At 38.3% G+C, this 15,295-nt stretch overlaps 1 protein-coding gene across 4 annotated transcripts in view; it reads right to left on the reverse strand.

Annotated features, from left to right (window-relative positions):
• The window catches only part of ATP6V1H (ATPase H+ transporting V1 subunit H), a 119,697-nt gene that overhangs the window by 23,654 nt on the left and 80,748 nt on the right, over positions 1-15,295 (reverse strand). For all 4 annotated transcript variants that reach the window (XM_025393210.1, XM_025393211.1, XM_025393212.1 and 1 more), the window contains 2 exons: positions 10,212-10,313; positions 4,380-4,493 (listed from right to left, as the gene is read on the reverse strand). In XM_025393210.1, the coding sequence (XP_025248995.1) occupies positions 4,380-4,493; positions 10,212-10,313 (216 nt within the window). The remainder of the gene's footprint in view (positions 1-4,379; positions 4,494-10,211; positions 10,314-15,295) is intronic.

Genomic DNA, 15,295 nt, shown 5'->3' on the forward strand with positions numbered 1-15,295 from the left:
ACATTAAATCTAGAAATGTTATGTTTATTGAAAATCATGTGGAATGTTTTGGTAACTTGATTATTATCCTAAAAGTTAGCTAAAACACATAAGAGTTTTTTTTTTCTCTCTTTAGTTCGTAACTCTTCTAATTACTGTATTTATGCCTCTGCACTTACAGAATAACTAAAATATGCAAAGCTAATAAAAATACCAGAGAACAAAGTAGTATCATCCATACCCTCAGCCTTGCTGAGTTTTTGTTATATTAATTTACCTAAGCATAAAAAATCGAGATGGTAACATTCTTAAAACTTATTATGCTGCTTAAGAAAGGGCTGAATAAGAATCTAGAGACAAAAATAGAAAATTCTACATGATATCCTCTACCTACAAACGTCAGTGTTTCTTTCCTGAAGTCCTGAGCTGTTCTTACGCACATATTGCTGCTTCTGCATTAGAGGCTGATTACATTTAAAATCATTCTGTAGGAGAAAAACAATTGACATTTTATGATGTTAAATGGATGAATTAGGTGTATATACACAAGTTCTCTAAGTTGTCATTGTTTATATATTCTGCCAAATTTAATAATATAAAAATCCAGCACTGCACAAAAGAACAAAGGGCGCACCAGGAATGCCATGGTGGGCACAAAAAGATGAGAGCTGTGGAGGCCCACGAGTAGGACTGGCCTGCTCAGGCTTCCCAGCTGAGGGCGCCCAGTGGGTGCCACTGTCCACTCCCTCCCCAGCAACTTTATTCCTCCCCCACCGCTCCTCACCCACTCTCAGTCAGGGTTATTTATAATCCATTGTTCGTGGAAGGGGAGAAACGCTGGTATTCTAACACCTACAATTCAAGGATACAGTTTTGAAATCAATCATAAAATAATTAAATAAGTATTTTCCCATTATATAACTCTATACTCCATGTGATATAAACTCAAATGTATCTCTACATTATCAAGAAACTTAACATTTAACTCCTTATAACAGAATCAAAATCAAAATCCATATCTGAGCCAGTTCCATGATTTCTTAAGTAACATAAATTACACTTAAAATATAATTTTGAAATTATACTTAACATTTTTTAAATTCACGGCAGAAAGTAATAAATGTTAACTTTATTGTATCCAAAGTTACAATTTAATCTGATAAACAAAAACTTCAGGAAAAATGCAGTATCAAAAACCTAAAAATCCTTTAGGGCAGAAAAGCCCAGGGATGCAGGCAAAGTGCTGCTGCTGCTGCCTGTTACGCAGACCTTCATGCTTTCATCTGTGCTTGCATGTTCATTATGTTCAAATAACTATTTCACTATGGAAGGCTAAAATACACCATTTACAATAACTCGTTTCCATTTAAATCAAGCCAATGCTAAAAGAAAAACTCCACTGTATTTTCAAATTTTCACTTGGTACAAAAGAAAATAATTTAGAGAAATTTATAGATTCTTTAGAACCCCAGTAACATATTTTAGTTTAAAAAGCCCCTATTTTAGGCAGGTAGAAAGGTAGTCTTTACAAGTATAGTTTAGTATAGACAACTAGGTTACCTGAAAAAAGGTATTGATCCAAACCTCTTTTACATTTGGGGATATAATTTGCAAAAGATTACTTTCCAAATGGTATTCTATTTAGTCTCATATTAAACTGGTATTGTAATAAATTGTTATTACTTGAGTAACTTTCATTCTCTGGCACACGGAGCCACAGAAATTTATAAGTCACAATCAAATACAGAGATCACAGGTGAATTTTAATCTTCCTTTATATAAAAATTTCTCTATGAAGGAAGTGTGGGAAAATACTAACACAAAGCTTCTCCATTAAATGCAAAGGAAATAATCAGAGCTAAAACATTAAAATTTTAAAAGTTTGGCATATAATTAGAAAGATAAAGGAAAAAAGAATACTCTCTCATAAAGAGCAAATAAAATAGTATTTCCCTGTAAAGACAGAATACTCTTCCTCTTATAATCATACACGGAGAAAGGTACTATGAGACTACACCAAGTTTCTAAATTCAAGAAAAAAGTCAAATTTTAAATATTTCATCTTCAATACATGATCATCTGAACAACAAAAATTCTCAACCAAAAAATTTCCTCCACTGGCAAACATCCTGTTTCACACACATCTTGCCTTTCATATTAGGAATATACATTTTTTAAAACAAGAAAACCACTAGATCCAACAAGAAAGATTTCAAGAGAAATAAACTAATAAAAGAATAATTATATTTCAATAGCCCTAATTTCGACACAATGGGAAAATAAAACTTTGACTTTCATAGAAACTTTAGAAAAACATCTGGCAACTATAAGTTCATTGGTTGCAACGGCCTCAAATTCTATTAAATGCCAACATCCTTTAAATTAAATTCCTGAAAGAGATATAAACAAACCATAAAATATGAAATTACTAAATAATTGATTTATCTTGAAAAATCTAGCTTGGGGTAAAGTGAAGTAAGGAGAGAAATCCAGTGGTGTATCCTAAGTTTTACTGACAGACCTTAAGTTTTTCCTCCTAAACAGATAAAAACCATTCTGGGGTTTTTATCTTCTGTTTTGATCCCATTCTTCTTGCACTGAAGTTATGGAAAAAAGTAAAAACATTTTCAGCCCATCAAGTACTGTCAGCACTAGCTCTGAATCTACCCCAAGTCCATCTACTTCTTATCTCAATGTTTATCGTCTACGCCAAGCCACCAACTATCTCAGCCCCAGACTATCATGAGAACCAGTTCAAATGTTCTTCATTCTTTCTCACTTACCCTTACACAATCCATTCTCCAGGGAGTAGCCAAAGTGACCTTTTCGAAACATAAACCACACCTTGTCATTCCCCTATTTAATATCCTTGCAATGGTTTTCAACTCATCTTACAGGAGTCAAATTATAGCCTACAATGCCCTACATGATCACGTCTCTGCCTACCTCTCCTGAACCGTATTTTTCCCCTTGTACCGTCCTTCAAGTCAGAGTTTGCCCTTGACCATCCTTCATATCAGAGTTTCCCAACCTCGGCACTGATGTACACTTCTTTAATGCTGGGGACTGTCTGCATTACAGGATATTACCAGCACTCCTGGTCTCTATCCACTAGATGCCAGCAGCACCTCCAACCCTGAGTGTCACAACCACATAAGTCCCTGTACATTGCTTTAAACAAGCCAAGTTCATTACTACTTCAAGGCCTTTTCACCTCTCATTCCCTCTACCTAAAATGCTTATTCACCCCAGTAATAGAGCTGTATGGCTGGTTCCTTTTCATTACTGTCATCTTAGCTATGTGGCCTACTCGGGGAGGCTTTCTCTAATCATCCTATATAAAGTTGCACTCACTTCCATCATACCTAACATCATTTAACTTATCAAGGTACAAATTTGTACACTTATCAGAGTACAAAGTGCTCAAAAAGCAGTTGTAAGAATTTACATAAATGTCACTATTTATGATAAAAGTGTTAAGTGGCAGGAACATAGTATTTAACACATGATACCACAGCAGCACTCCTGGATAGTCTCCTACACTGTATTTGCCTGCATCCTCAAAATGCACCCATGCTAATGCATCATTAATCCTCTCCTTTGGAAGGGCTGGTAGCATTACTGTCAGTTAAAAGCAATGTATATTTGTTCCTGATGCCTTAACAAAAATAGTCCAAAACAGAGCATCCTTCCAGAGGCTGCGGAATGGAGAGGCATTTGAACTGTTTAGGATAGTGATGAAGGCACTGAACACCCAACCTACAGCTAAAAGCAGCTATGCCAAGGGGAATCTTCATTTCTTCATTTCTTCTATTATGTACACAAAGGGCTCACCATTATTATGTCTAAGTAGTTACTCTTTAATTGATCTTGTTCTAAGTGGATACAAAAATGTCACTAATTTTTATTTTAAAAATAAAAACAGGCAACAAAGAAGCACTACTTTAGTTACTTCAAAAGCATAAACTATATGAATGAAATGTGAGAGCTGAATCTGAGTTTCATCAGCTTTTAGGGTTTTTATGTGAATTGGTAAAATTCATTCAATTTACCATATGCTGAATAGTCAAGCCTTGCAAAATTGTGGCGTCTCTAAAGGAATCAGTAGTCCAACTGCATTCAACTCCAAAAAGGACTGACTGACTTATGTCACAGGATCCTTTGAGTTACCTCTAGAGTTGTTTTTGAAATTATTATTTTGAATATACACTCGAGACCTTGAGTATCTTTTTAAAACTATTGTGTTATTGCTCTGAATTACTAAAATATATTTCTACATTTTGAATCAAACTCACTGATTTTAAAAATGGTCATTCAAAGCATTTACATAAGAACTTTTAGAATGGCAAGTGAGAGTTTGCAGACTAATGTACGAGTGTGAGCAAAAAGCCATGGCATACCAGTTGTGCACCATGAGCTTCTGCACGGCCAGCAGAGCGTTATAGCGGACCTGCTGGTCTTCGTGATGCATGTGGTTCATGACCAGCTGCTTCCCACCGAGCTGTTCGATGACCCTGCAAACGGGAGAGACATGGTGAGGAAGATGCAATTACTCTCAAATTCACAGTTTATAAACAGGCATCTCAAATACCAAAATGCTAAAAAGGAAAGTAACAATGTACGAAAATAAACCAAACGTGTCTTTTTTTTGACATCATTTTCCCTGAACCACAGATTTACAGTATTCAAATATTTTTTTTTGAATTCCTAATGATAAATCCAACAGCTGTCCTCATTTCTCATCTCTAATCCAGAAAAGTATGATCTGCCCAGATACCACCCAGTCACCAGCATTTTAGATCATGGTTTTCTAAGTGGTTGAGTATTAACGTTTTTATTATCAGTATTTCTTGCTTGTTTAAAATCAGTATTGAACACCATCTAATTTTCATAATATACAATCAATATCAAGCCCACCAGTGACTGTGCTGTGTGACAGATAGGGGCTTAGAGGTAGACAGCAGGGAACAGAGGGTTAAAGAGCACCCATGCTAATTTCCTGGAAAAGACTACTGATTTTAAGATATCCACCGGTTTCTCAGAACAATGGGATATGCCATGTGACTTAGGCAGTGAGATGGAGGAGAACATTCATATCTTCGAGAGCACCGAGATGACTGACAACCGACACTGTTTTCTATCACCACACTTCCAACACCCTGAAAATCCACTTATTGCATACACAAAGGAAAGTAAAAATGGTTATTTTCGTCATGCATAGAAATAGGTCCTCTGTTCCTTTGCAAAAGTGTGGTTACAGACAGAGCTGTGGAGTCTCAACTTCCACAAAACAGTGTGGACTGCCCTGTCCATTCTTCAGCCACCAGTCCTGTCTAGTGGAGGATACCTACTGTATGGTCAGTGACAAGTGGCACCTTAATACAGTACGGTGTTTGGTGGTTTAAGACAATCTCATAGATCAGTAAGATTTCTGGGGTCAGAAAGAAATAAGTAGATGGGGTCGGAGTGAAAGGGAAGCTTTTATCTGCATACCTTTTCATATTTTATTCTTTAAAGCATGGTTTTTTTAAAAAAATGTATTGAACTGAGGGGAACAAAAAGAACATAATATAAGTATCATCAAACATTAACTGAGTGCTTACTGAATACCAGGCACCATACTTTAAAACATTATCTAACAAATCAGCTCAGCCATTTATCAAACATGTTAATTAGACAAGTCCTTTACCTGGTAAATTCCTCCCTGACAAATAGGGAGGACAAGGACATCTTTACAGCGTTGCTGTGATGATTAAAGGACATAAAGCCTATGTCCCTGCAGGACACCAAGCCCAGCTCTGCAGCGATGATGATACAAGATGCTCTCCTGCCTCCCATTCTCACTGTTGCCAAAGGGATCTTAGCAAAACTCTGCATATTATTTTTACTACTTAAAATTTAGTGGCTTCTACTTCTCGTAACAAAAGGACCCAGGCCAGGCTCATGCCTGTAATCCCAGCACTTTGGGAGACCAAGCTAGGACAAATTGCTTGAGCCCAGGAGTTCGAGACCAGCCTGGGTCACACAATGAGATGCTGTCTCCACAAAAAAATTAAAATAAAAAATTAGCCAGGCTTGGTGGTGTGCACCTGTAGAAACAGCTGTTTAGAAGGTGGAGGTGGGAGGATCACTTGAGCCCAGTTCAAGGTTACAGTGAGCTATGATCGCACCACTGCACTCTAGCTGGAACAACAGGGTAAGACCGTTTCTTAAAAAAATAAATAAAAATAAAACAAAGGACCCAAATCCTTAAAATAGCTGACAAGGTCCTTTCACAGTCGGCTTTGGAGCCCCACTGAGCTTCACAGAGCACGGTCACAGGCTGCTTGTTCTCTAGACTGCCTCTGAGGCCTGAGCTAGCAGCCAACAGCACCATAGCTCCTGCCTGAAGGAAGCTTCTCTAATGCACGAGTTTTCTCCACAGGCACGTAACAGCCCCTTCTTGTGCTTAAGAACATTATACACCACTCCAGCAGAAGGTCTGGGGCAATTTTAAACAGCAAAATCGCCCCCCACACACACACACAAAAACCCCACAAAACTGCAAAAAAAAAAAATATGGCACTAAACAGACCACGTAAAGGATGCTTGTTTCTAGCGTAAAACAGAACACAGGATGGCGGAACGTTGCCTTGTTCCCCCACAGCTGCAGATGTGTCCATGCGCGACTCCAATTATTCGACAATTCTATACATGTCCACGGATAACTGCGAAAGCGCCTCTAGTATTGGCACGGGTGTTGAAAATAAACTTTTTAGGAGGTGGGCAAATTCACAATTCTGGAACCAATGAATAATGAGGATCAAAATACAATCTCAGAAAACTGCCATGTTGTGAGCAAAATACGACTGAATCCCGAAGTGCTGGGATTACAGGTGTGAGCCAGCACACCCAGCGATCCTTTCTTATGACTCAAGAAGTCTATTCTAGATAACTTGGTAAAAGTTCAAAAACAAAATAATTCTAATACTTGACATGAAAGAATTACATAATTTAAAATGCTTGAGTATTATGATTAATCTTTTAGAAAACTTAGTTCAAATTGTTGGTCTGCAAATCCACTGAACATCCATAAAGTTTGGAAAAAAAAAAAAAAAAAAAATCTCCTATAACCATGAGAGAAAACACTGTTTTGTTTTGTTTTGTTTTTTGAGAAGTTTCAAAAAGCAGAGTCTTAATGAGGAGAAAATAATTCGAAAACATATCTCAAAGCAGAAGGATCCGGAGCTTGCAGAGAAAATAAGTTATGCTGGTGAGAGGCTTCAGAATAAAGAATGACTACATTAGTCCATGATGTAAATATAAGCCACTGGAAGGACATAGAAAAGAATTAGCATGGCCACAGTTTTAGGCCCAAAAAGGCTATTTCAGGAAAAGCACGGAGGATCGACTGCAGCAGTTACTGGTGATAGGAAGTCTAACGAAGGTACAGCATGGTGGGAGAGATCATCCTTCTTAGGGAGAAACAGTAAAGCAGGGAGAAAGAAAGGAACGGAGCAGTAGAGCAGAATTACGTGAAGGCACAGCAGGCTTCTGCCTTGGCAGCAGGTCAGGTGTGCACAACATAGCCAAAAGGAACATTTGAAACACTGGCTGGCTACTGAGGCAGTGCTGTGAGAAGATAAATTCTTCAACAAGCTTTTCACTTTCAGGATTTTAGAACGATCATATTTTTATCTTCATTTGCTTTTTAGCACTTATAAATCTAAGAGGGCTCTATATACCATCAATCCGTCTGTTTTTCATGTTTAACACATTTTAGATGAGTTACAGATTTGACTATTAGCTACATTTATATTTGCCTTATCTAAAGATCTTTAATTTTCCATAGAAAAACAGATTATTTTGGAATGATATTAATTTTGGACAGCTCTTGATATTACAGTGTCAAGAACTATGAGGGTCTTAGTTTTTACCCTACTTGCAGCTAACAAGTTAGCCTGCCACAGTTTCATGGATCCTGGTAGAAGACATGAGACTCCTAGGTCTGAGACAAAGGATAGTTTATTGTTCACAGCAACAGAAATAGCAAGATATTGGCATTTTAGTGCTGGTCCCCCAAGCCTCAATTTCCACAAGCCAACATAAAGGGAGCCAGATGAGCCCTGCACACTGTATAAGAGGAACCCTAAACTTAGAGAAACCCCAATCTCTCATATGGCAGTAAGCACATGGCAGACAAACCTCTCTGTAAAGCGCATTCAGTACCTCGTCTTGCAAGAAGTTCAGAAAGGTGAGAGACAGAAGTCCAAAAGGCTTATCGGGAAACAAAGAAAAATGAAAGGCATGACAAATGTCTTCGTACAATATCAACCCCTCATTTCTACACCATCTTACCTTCCAAAAAATTTATCCATGAACACAACACTTGTGGGTGGTTCTGATGAATTTGGCTGGCACAGGCTGGGACCAGGTCCACTTAATTAGTTTTATATGCCATTTCATTAAGGCTACTTACTACCTACAAGACTCCAAGCACCAGGATAAGGCCAACATGCAGCAGTGACCTCACCACCCATGTCCCGCAGGGTCCTGAACTCAACCACCTAAACAAAAGCAATGAATCATCAGAGTCTACAAGGACAGCCTCCTTTTACAGAGCTCTCCACACTTGTCTGATGACTACGCAATCTACTGGTATTGTTTCCTGAAATACTTGAAGGTTCCTTATGACCACCCCTAAAGTGCAAGTTATTGTCCCTTTAAGAGGCAGATGAGTTAATGCCTGGCTTCCATAAAGTATAATACCAGGGTACTCATCGTGCCCCTGGAAAGTGGTTTATCATTGCTGGGGCCACCCAAGTGAGACCTTCATGAGTTAGGAAACAGGCTGGGTGACCTCCTGGCTGGATGATAAACCTTCAGAGTCTGAGTTCAGTTCAAATAACTGAGTCCTTATTTTAAGGAGAGACTGGCCTATTTGTCTATGCCACCAGTCAGAGGACATTTGTCCGTACCATGGGATGGCTGAGGGATAGCTTTAGAATTGGGGAAATGGGACAGACATACAGAGTTGCTGACAGGCATTTTGCTTAGGAGGTGCAGGAGCCACCATTATCTCTTCTGTTTCCAATAAATTTTTCAGTAAGGTTAAACGGAGTGGCCATGGTATAGCAGTGAGAGCTATCTGGCAGTTGGTGACAGGCCCAGCACTCAGTTAAACAGAAGTCACTGGCAACAGCTTGGGAGATTTGTGTGTTTTCCTTTGAAGAAAGCTCTAGAGGCAGTTCACTGGAAACAAAGATCACTGATGTCCCTCCCTCCCCTGTATCTCCAGGTTCTGAGGTGTTCTTCAGATGCTGAGGCTGCTGTTATCCTTCCACTGCTACAAAATCTATGTGCCCCATTCCAATAGCTAGCCTCACTATTTTTTAACCATCCCTTAATTGTATCCAGATATTTGGTCTGAAAGGGCCAAGTACAAAAGGGACAACCGCATTTCTGCGAAACTTGCAGAAATCCATTAAGTTTCCGTCTTAGTGTGCGTGAGTCACTACAGAGGGACTTGGCAAGCACTAACCAAGCAGTCCTTTTCCTTATGATTCAGGTTACGTACGGGGGGTGGCAATTCTTTTCCTAAGGGCCAGATAAGTAAATATTTTACGCTTAATTCATCTCTGTAAGTACAAATAGTAGACAAAAAATAGCCAGTGCTCGCAAAATGGCTACTGAATTAAATCATACAAACCAAAGAAAATCTTTAACATGAAATATCTAATGTGATCTACACAGTAGTATTATACAAGTGTACTTATATTTTTATACTACTTTTTTTTTTTTTTTTGAGACAGACTCGCTGTCACCCAGGCTGGAGTGCAGTGGTGCGATCTTGGCTCACGGCAACCTCCGCCTCCTGGGTTCAAGCAATTCTCCTGCCTCAGCCTCCCAAGTAGCTGGGACTATAGGCGCGTGCCACCACGCCCCAGCTAATTTTTTTTTTTTTTTAGTAGAGAAGAGGTTTCACTGTGTTAGCCAGGATGGTCTCAATCTCCTGACCTCGTGATCTGCCCACCTTGGCCTCCCAAAGTGCTGGGATTACAGGCGTGAGCCACCGCGCCCGGCCTATACTACTCATTTTTAACTGGGTTTATCATAATTCTCACTACTGTAGCAAACTTGATTTCATTTACTTTGTTAGTTCCTTTGCTAACCTACTCCATTTTTGATAAGCACATTATTTTAGACTCTACATTGAAGGTTTCAAGAAACCAAATGAAATGGCTTTCTCTTACCGTTTGCCTCGTGGATAATGCCGCACATATTCTCCAACATCATGAGCAGCAACAGCTAAGACCTGGGGATCATCTGACACTTCCAAAAGTTTTGTCAAGATTCTGAAACAAATTTTATCCAAAGAGAGATCAAGTTCTAATTTTTCTATAGAGTACAACAGAGCACAGGTATAATGAAGATATCTTCCTGAAAATAGACATTAGTATATTCATATTCTTCTAAATATTTCATTATTACACACAAATTTGCAGTTTTCAAACCTTCAAAGCTTCATACATATATAACAAGTTTCTTTCAGATTCACAATGTAGGCCATGCACAATTTCCAAACTATCAGGGACTCCCCGCCTCAAGAAAACTAGAAGACGAATAAGTTATTTTAACACAAAACGGCTAATTATATACATTTTCATAAGCCATTTGTAAACCCTAGGACCTACTGGTATTTTAATGCTCAAGGGCCTAAAAATAGATGGAAAACTTCTCAATTCATTCTAAAAGCAGAGCATAACTGTGATAACCAGTCAGAATGAAGGTTTTTTTAAATGGCTTGGTAGAAGACCAACATATAAAAACAACTCTTTCTAATATCCCAGCAACTCAGAAATAGATACATAAAAACCTTAACAAATTAGCCAACTGAACCCACTAGTACACTGAGAGACAATATTCAGTTTTCAGTTCAAATGTCATCTCTTGTATAAGAGGCCAGGATTACCCTAAGGCAGTACTCTCCCCATCATTCTCTTTTCCTTCTCCACTTTTCTTTATAATACTAATTACCACCTGCCATTGTAATATGTATTAAGACAGTCATGTTAAATGACTTCAAGTCATAGGAAGGAAAAATGACAGATCACAGATCAATACATTTAGTCTGATGACATGTATAAGTAATGGTATATAAAGATGTAGGTAAGGTATGTCTAGGCACCGAAAGAGACCATGGCCTGCTGATCCTAGTTCCTCCTCAGGAAGAGTCTGAGATTGAATAGCAGTGAAGAAACCTCTCCACTTTAGTTCTCTCTGCCTTCAAGATGAAACAAGACATATATTCAGTTTCTCATATATCTATTTATGTTTTTAACATTTCAAACTATGTATGTTTTTAAAAGGCTAACTTGCAAATTATTCTAAAATTAAATTTAATTCAACTGAAACATTTTGATAATTTCAAAAGATTACTTCTATGTTTTATTTCGATAATTTAAATATCAAGAAATTTTATGAAATTATAAGCAAATTACATTAACAAAAATTATTTAAAATATAACATTTGTTCTCAAGAAAAGAAAAATAGCTCAGAGTCGTCAAAGCTATGTGAAATATATAAAATTTTTCACACCCAGAAACAAGAGTGTGGGTCCAAGGGCAATTATTTAAAGGCAGTTTGTCCCTAACTGTCCCACTCATTACCCTCATGTTCCTGGAATTTGTGATACGAACATCACTGTACAGCTAATCAACAGTTTATGTCATTTTAATGTAAATTCTTGATAAACGACTTAGGAACTGCCTCTTCTTTTTCCCTTAAAAGCCCACTTGTAACTGCTACTAATTGGAGTGTATATTCAAGGCAACTTGAATCTACGCTCTCAGGTAGCCACATCTTCAAGCTTTGAGCTCGAACAATCTCTGTATTTAATCTTACTTTCTGAATTTCGTTATTTAAGACTGACATTCTGAATACATCAAACCAGAAGTCAGGAAATAACAGCTCAAGTCCAAACCCAGATGCCATCTGTTTCTGTAAATGTTTTACTGGAACACAGCCACACTCATTAGTTTACTTGTTGCCCATAGCTGGCACTGCAATGGCAGAGGTGAGTAATTTGGGACAGAAACAAAACGGTTCAAAAGTCAAAAATATTTACTACCTGGGTCTTTACCAAATCACGCTGCCAATCCCTGCCTTAAACCATTCTCAGTGACTTAAGCCATTCTCCATACGGCTGAGACCCTCCCTGATACCCAAAATACGGTGTACACACCAGCAGCATGGACATCACCTGGTTACTTAGAAATGCTGATCACAGACCCTAATCTAGGACTACTGAATTAGAATCTGCATTTTAACAAGATCTCCATTAACATTTGAGAAGCACAGCGTTAGAGTCAAATAATGTTAGAACTGGAAGGAATCACAGACTTTCTAGTCAAATCTGCAAAATGTGGACATGATTTTAATTCTTACCCTTCAGTACCATTAAGTCCACTAAATATCTTCAGCAACAATGAAAACATCTTTGTATTATTAGCTATAAACCTGCTGAGCATGCTATTTCTGTGTCAAATAATCAATAAAAATGTTCAAAAGAACAGGTTCAAAATAAGAGATTTTATGGTACGCAATGAGAGAGTTCCCTCCAAGATGTATCTGAATACAGTTAAGTCAACAATATATTGCCACATTAACCACAAGTCATGATTCTATCAAATAGTCCAATGGATCCAGGCAGCAACACACCACAGCTCTGTAGTTAGACCAAATGTGATTTCTGCCTCGACATTAGCTAGAAATGTAATCTTGAAAAGCATCTGTTATAATCAAATTAGAATTTACATTATTATTCTAATTGATCACTCAACAAATACGTTCATTCTCTTTCACAATGTTTTCCCTCAGTTTTAGAAACTTGTTTTCCCTCTCAGCTTTTCCTTTTCTTCTATCTCCATGGCTTCTTATATTTCAGAGTATTTCCTTATTCAAAATATATATTTATTTCAAAACTACTAACATACAAGCTACAAGGTATTTTCTCTACAGTTCAAAAGTGAGAGGGAAAAATTAACTTACCTACTTGCCAAGTCTGGAATTACCTGACGTAAGTGTGGTTATCCACAGATAAAAGGAAGACCAGTATGCATGGTGCTTTTTAAACAGCAGAATCAAATAAAGATTTAATCCAGATCTATCTTAAATGGGCAGCACTAGTACCTGTCATTGACCTCTTGCAGATAATTTGTAAGAATGTAAAGAATATCAGGTGACATGATCAGGGGGTTGTTAAGCTGCCGCTCTAAAATAATAATTGGTTGCAGCTGGCGCCAGGGAAAGACCGTTTCCCAACAATAGAAAACACCTGAAGCTGGTGATCAGCAGCTTCCCAATAGTATCTCAAGAGTGGGGTGGGCAGGCTTAAGCATGCGCATTAAGGTGCAAAATGGCCGAGTTTAACCGGTATATGACCTTCCTCTAGGAATGCTCAACCAAGGGGAAAATGCCTCCAGTGAGCATGAACACAACTTCAGTAAACATACTGTGCATGTGGCCCCTCCCAAGTGCTGGCAGGTCACTGAACGTGACAGGCTAGCCCAAGGGAAACATCAAGGGAGGAGAAATGGAAACTCCAGAACCATGCCAATGTATAAAACCCCAAGTCAAGGGCAGAACAGGGCACTTGGATCTCCCAAGTCACCCACCTGGCCCTCCTCCAAGTGTACTTTACTTCCTTTCATTCCTGCTCTAAAACTTTTTTAATAAGCCTTCACTTCTGCTCTAAAACTTGCCCTGGTCTCTCACTCTGCCTTAAACCTATTTCTGCCCCTCAGCAGAATTATTTCCTCCAAGGAGGCAAGGATCGAGTTGCTGCAGACCCATACATATTCACAACTGGTAACACCCCAAGTGACAGAAGAGACTCCCCTTCTTGGCCAAGGGGACCCCAGAGAAACCTCAAAAACTAAGTTTCAGGCTATGATGGGAAGAGCGATCAGACAAAACTCATAATACCCCTTCCCTTTTGGAGTTTAGGTACAACTGGCCACCATTAATGTAAAACAGAAATCAGGTACACTTTCTCAGGGCTCCGTTAAGACTGTTTTTCCCAAGACGGTGGTCACTCATATTGGCTCAGAAGAAACCTCTTCTGAGGTTTCACAGAGTTTGGTTTCTCCATTAACAAGAATAAAAACTAAAGACAAACAATAATTTTAAATTTCTCATCATCATATAAACATAAAAGAAAAACACCATATATCAGCTGGGCGCGGTGGGTTCACGCCTGTAATCTCAGCACTTTGCAAGGCTGAGGCGGGCGGATCATGAGGTCCGGAGATCGAGACTATCCTGGCTAACACGGTGAAAACCCGTCTCTACTGAAAAATAGAAAAAATTAGCCGGGCATGGTGGCGGGCACCTGTAGTCCCAGCTACTCGGGAGGCTGAGGCAGGAGAATGGCATGAACCTGGGAGGCAGAGCTTGTAGTGAGCCAAGATCGTGCCACTGCACTCCAGCCTGGGTGACAGAGCAAGACTCCGTCTCAAAAAAAAAAAAGAAAAAGAAAAGAAAAATACCATATACCATTGTTCCTGGCTATTCAGAAAAATCACAGTGTCATACAAAGATAAAGGGAATAATCTGAAGAAGCCACAAAAATTAAAACCTAACACCAAAAAATAGAAGGTCCCCTTTTCAAAAGTCTCTTTAAGTGTATCATAATAAAGATACACATAATGCTTTTGTAATAATTTGTAAAACGTTCCCCTCCGTTATATTCAAGTTTTCTAAAAACTAGATTTAAAAAAAAAAATCCAAGCTCTTTTTGTTGTTAAAACTCAAAGTCAAAAGGTAACAATGAAAAACTAATCCATTCCTTACCACTTCCTATTCTGTCAGTCTTGCTGACATCAATCACTCAGATTTACCACACTTCGTTTAAATAAGAATAATGTATCATTTTCAGTAATACACAGAAAATTGAGTCTGAACAACACAGACAGGTGGATCTAAAAAATGTTCCATCTGGATGCCTCATTTAAATGACAGTAGGAGGATTTCTTAAAAGTATAAATCTATAAGGAAGGACGAAATGGGAAATGAAACAAAAACAATAAAATATTGAAGCGGAAAGTCAGAAGAACAAATATTAAATATGAGAAAACCAAATACCAAGCTGGCAGGGAGGTAAGCCAAGGAGCAACCTGATTTACAACACAGAACTAATTATACCAGTATTTTTAGATACCAGGCTCAAACTGTGCTGCCTCATATGACAACCACTAGCCACATGTGGTTTGTTTTAAAGTTAAATTGGTTAAAATTTAGTTTCTCAGTTACCAAGAACATTTCCAGTGCTCTTTA

The sequence above is a fragment of the Theropithecus gelada genome, chromosome 8 (assembly GCF_003255815.1).
Source record: "Theropithecus gelada isolate Dixy chromosome 8, Tgel_1.0, whole genome shotgun sequence".
Classification (NCBI taxonomy): Eukaryota; Metazoa; Chordata; class Mammalia; order Primates; family Cercopithecidae; genus Theropithecus; species Theropithecus gelada.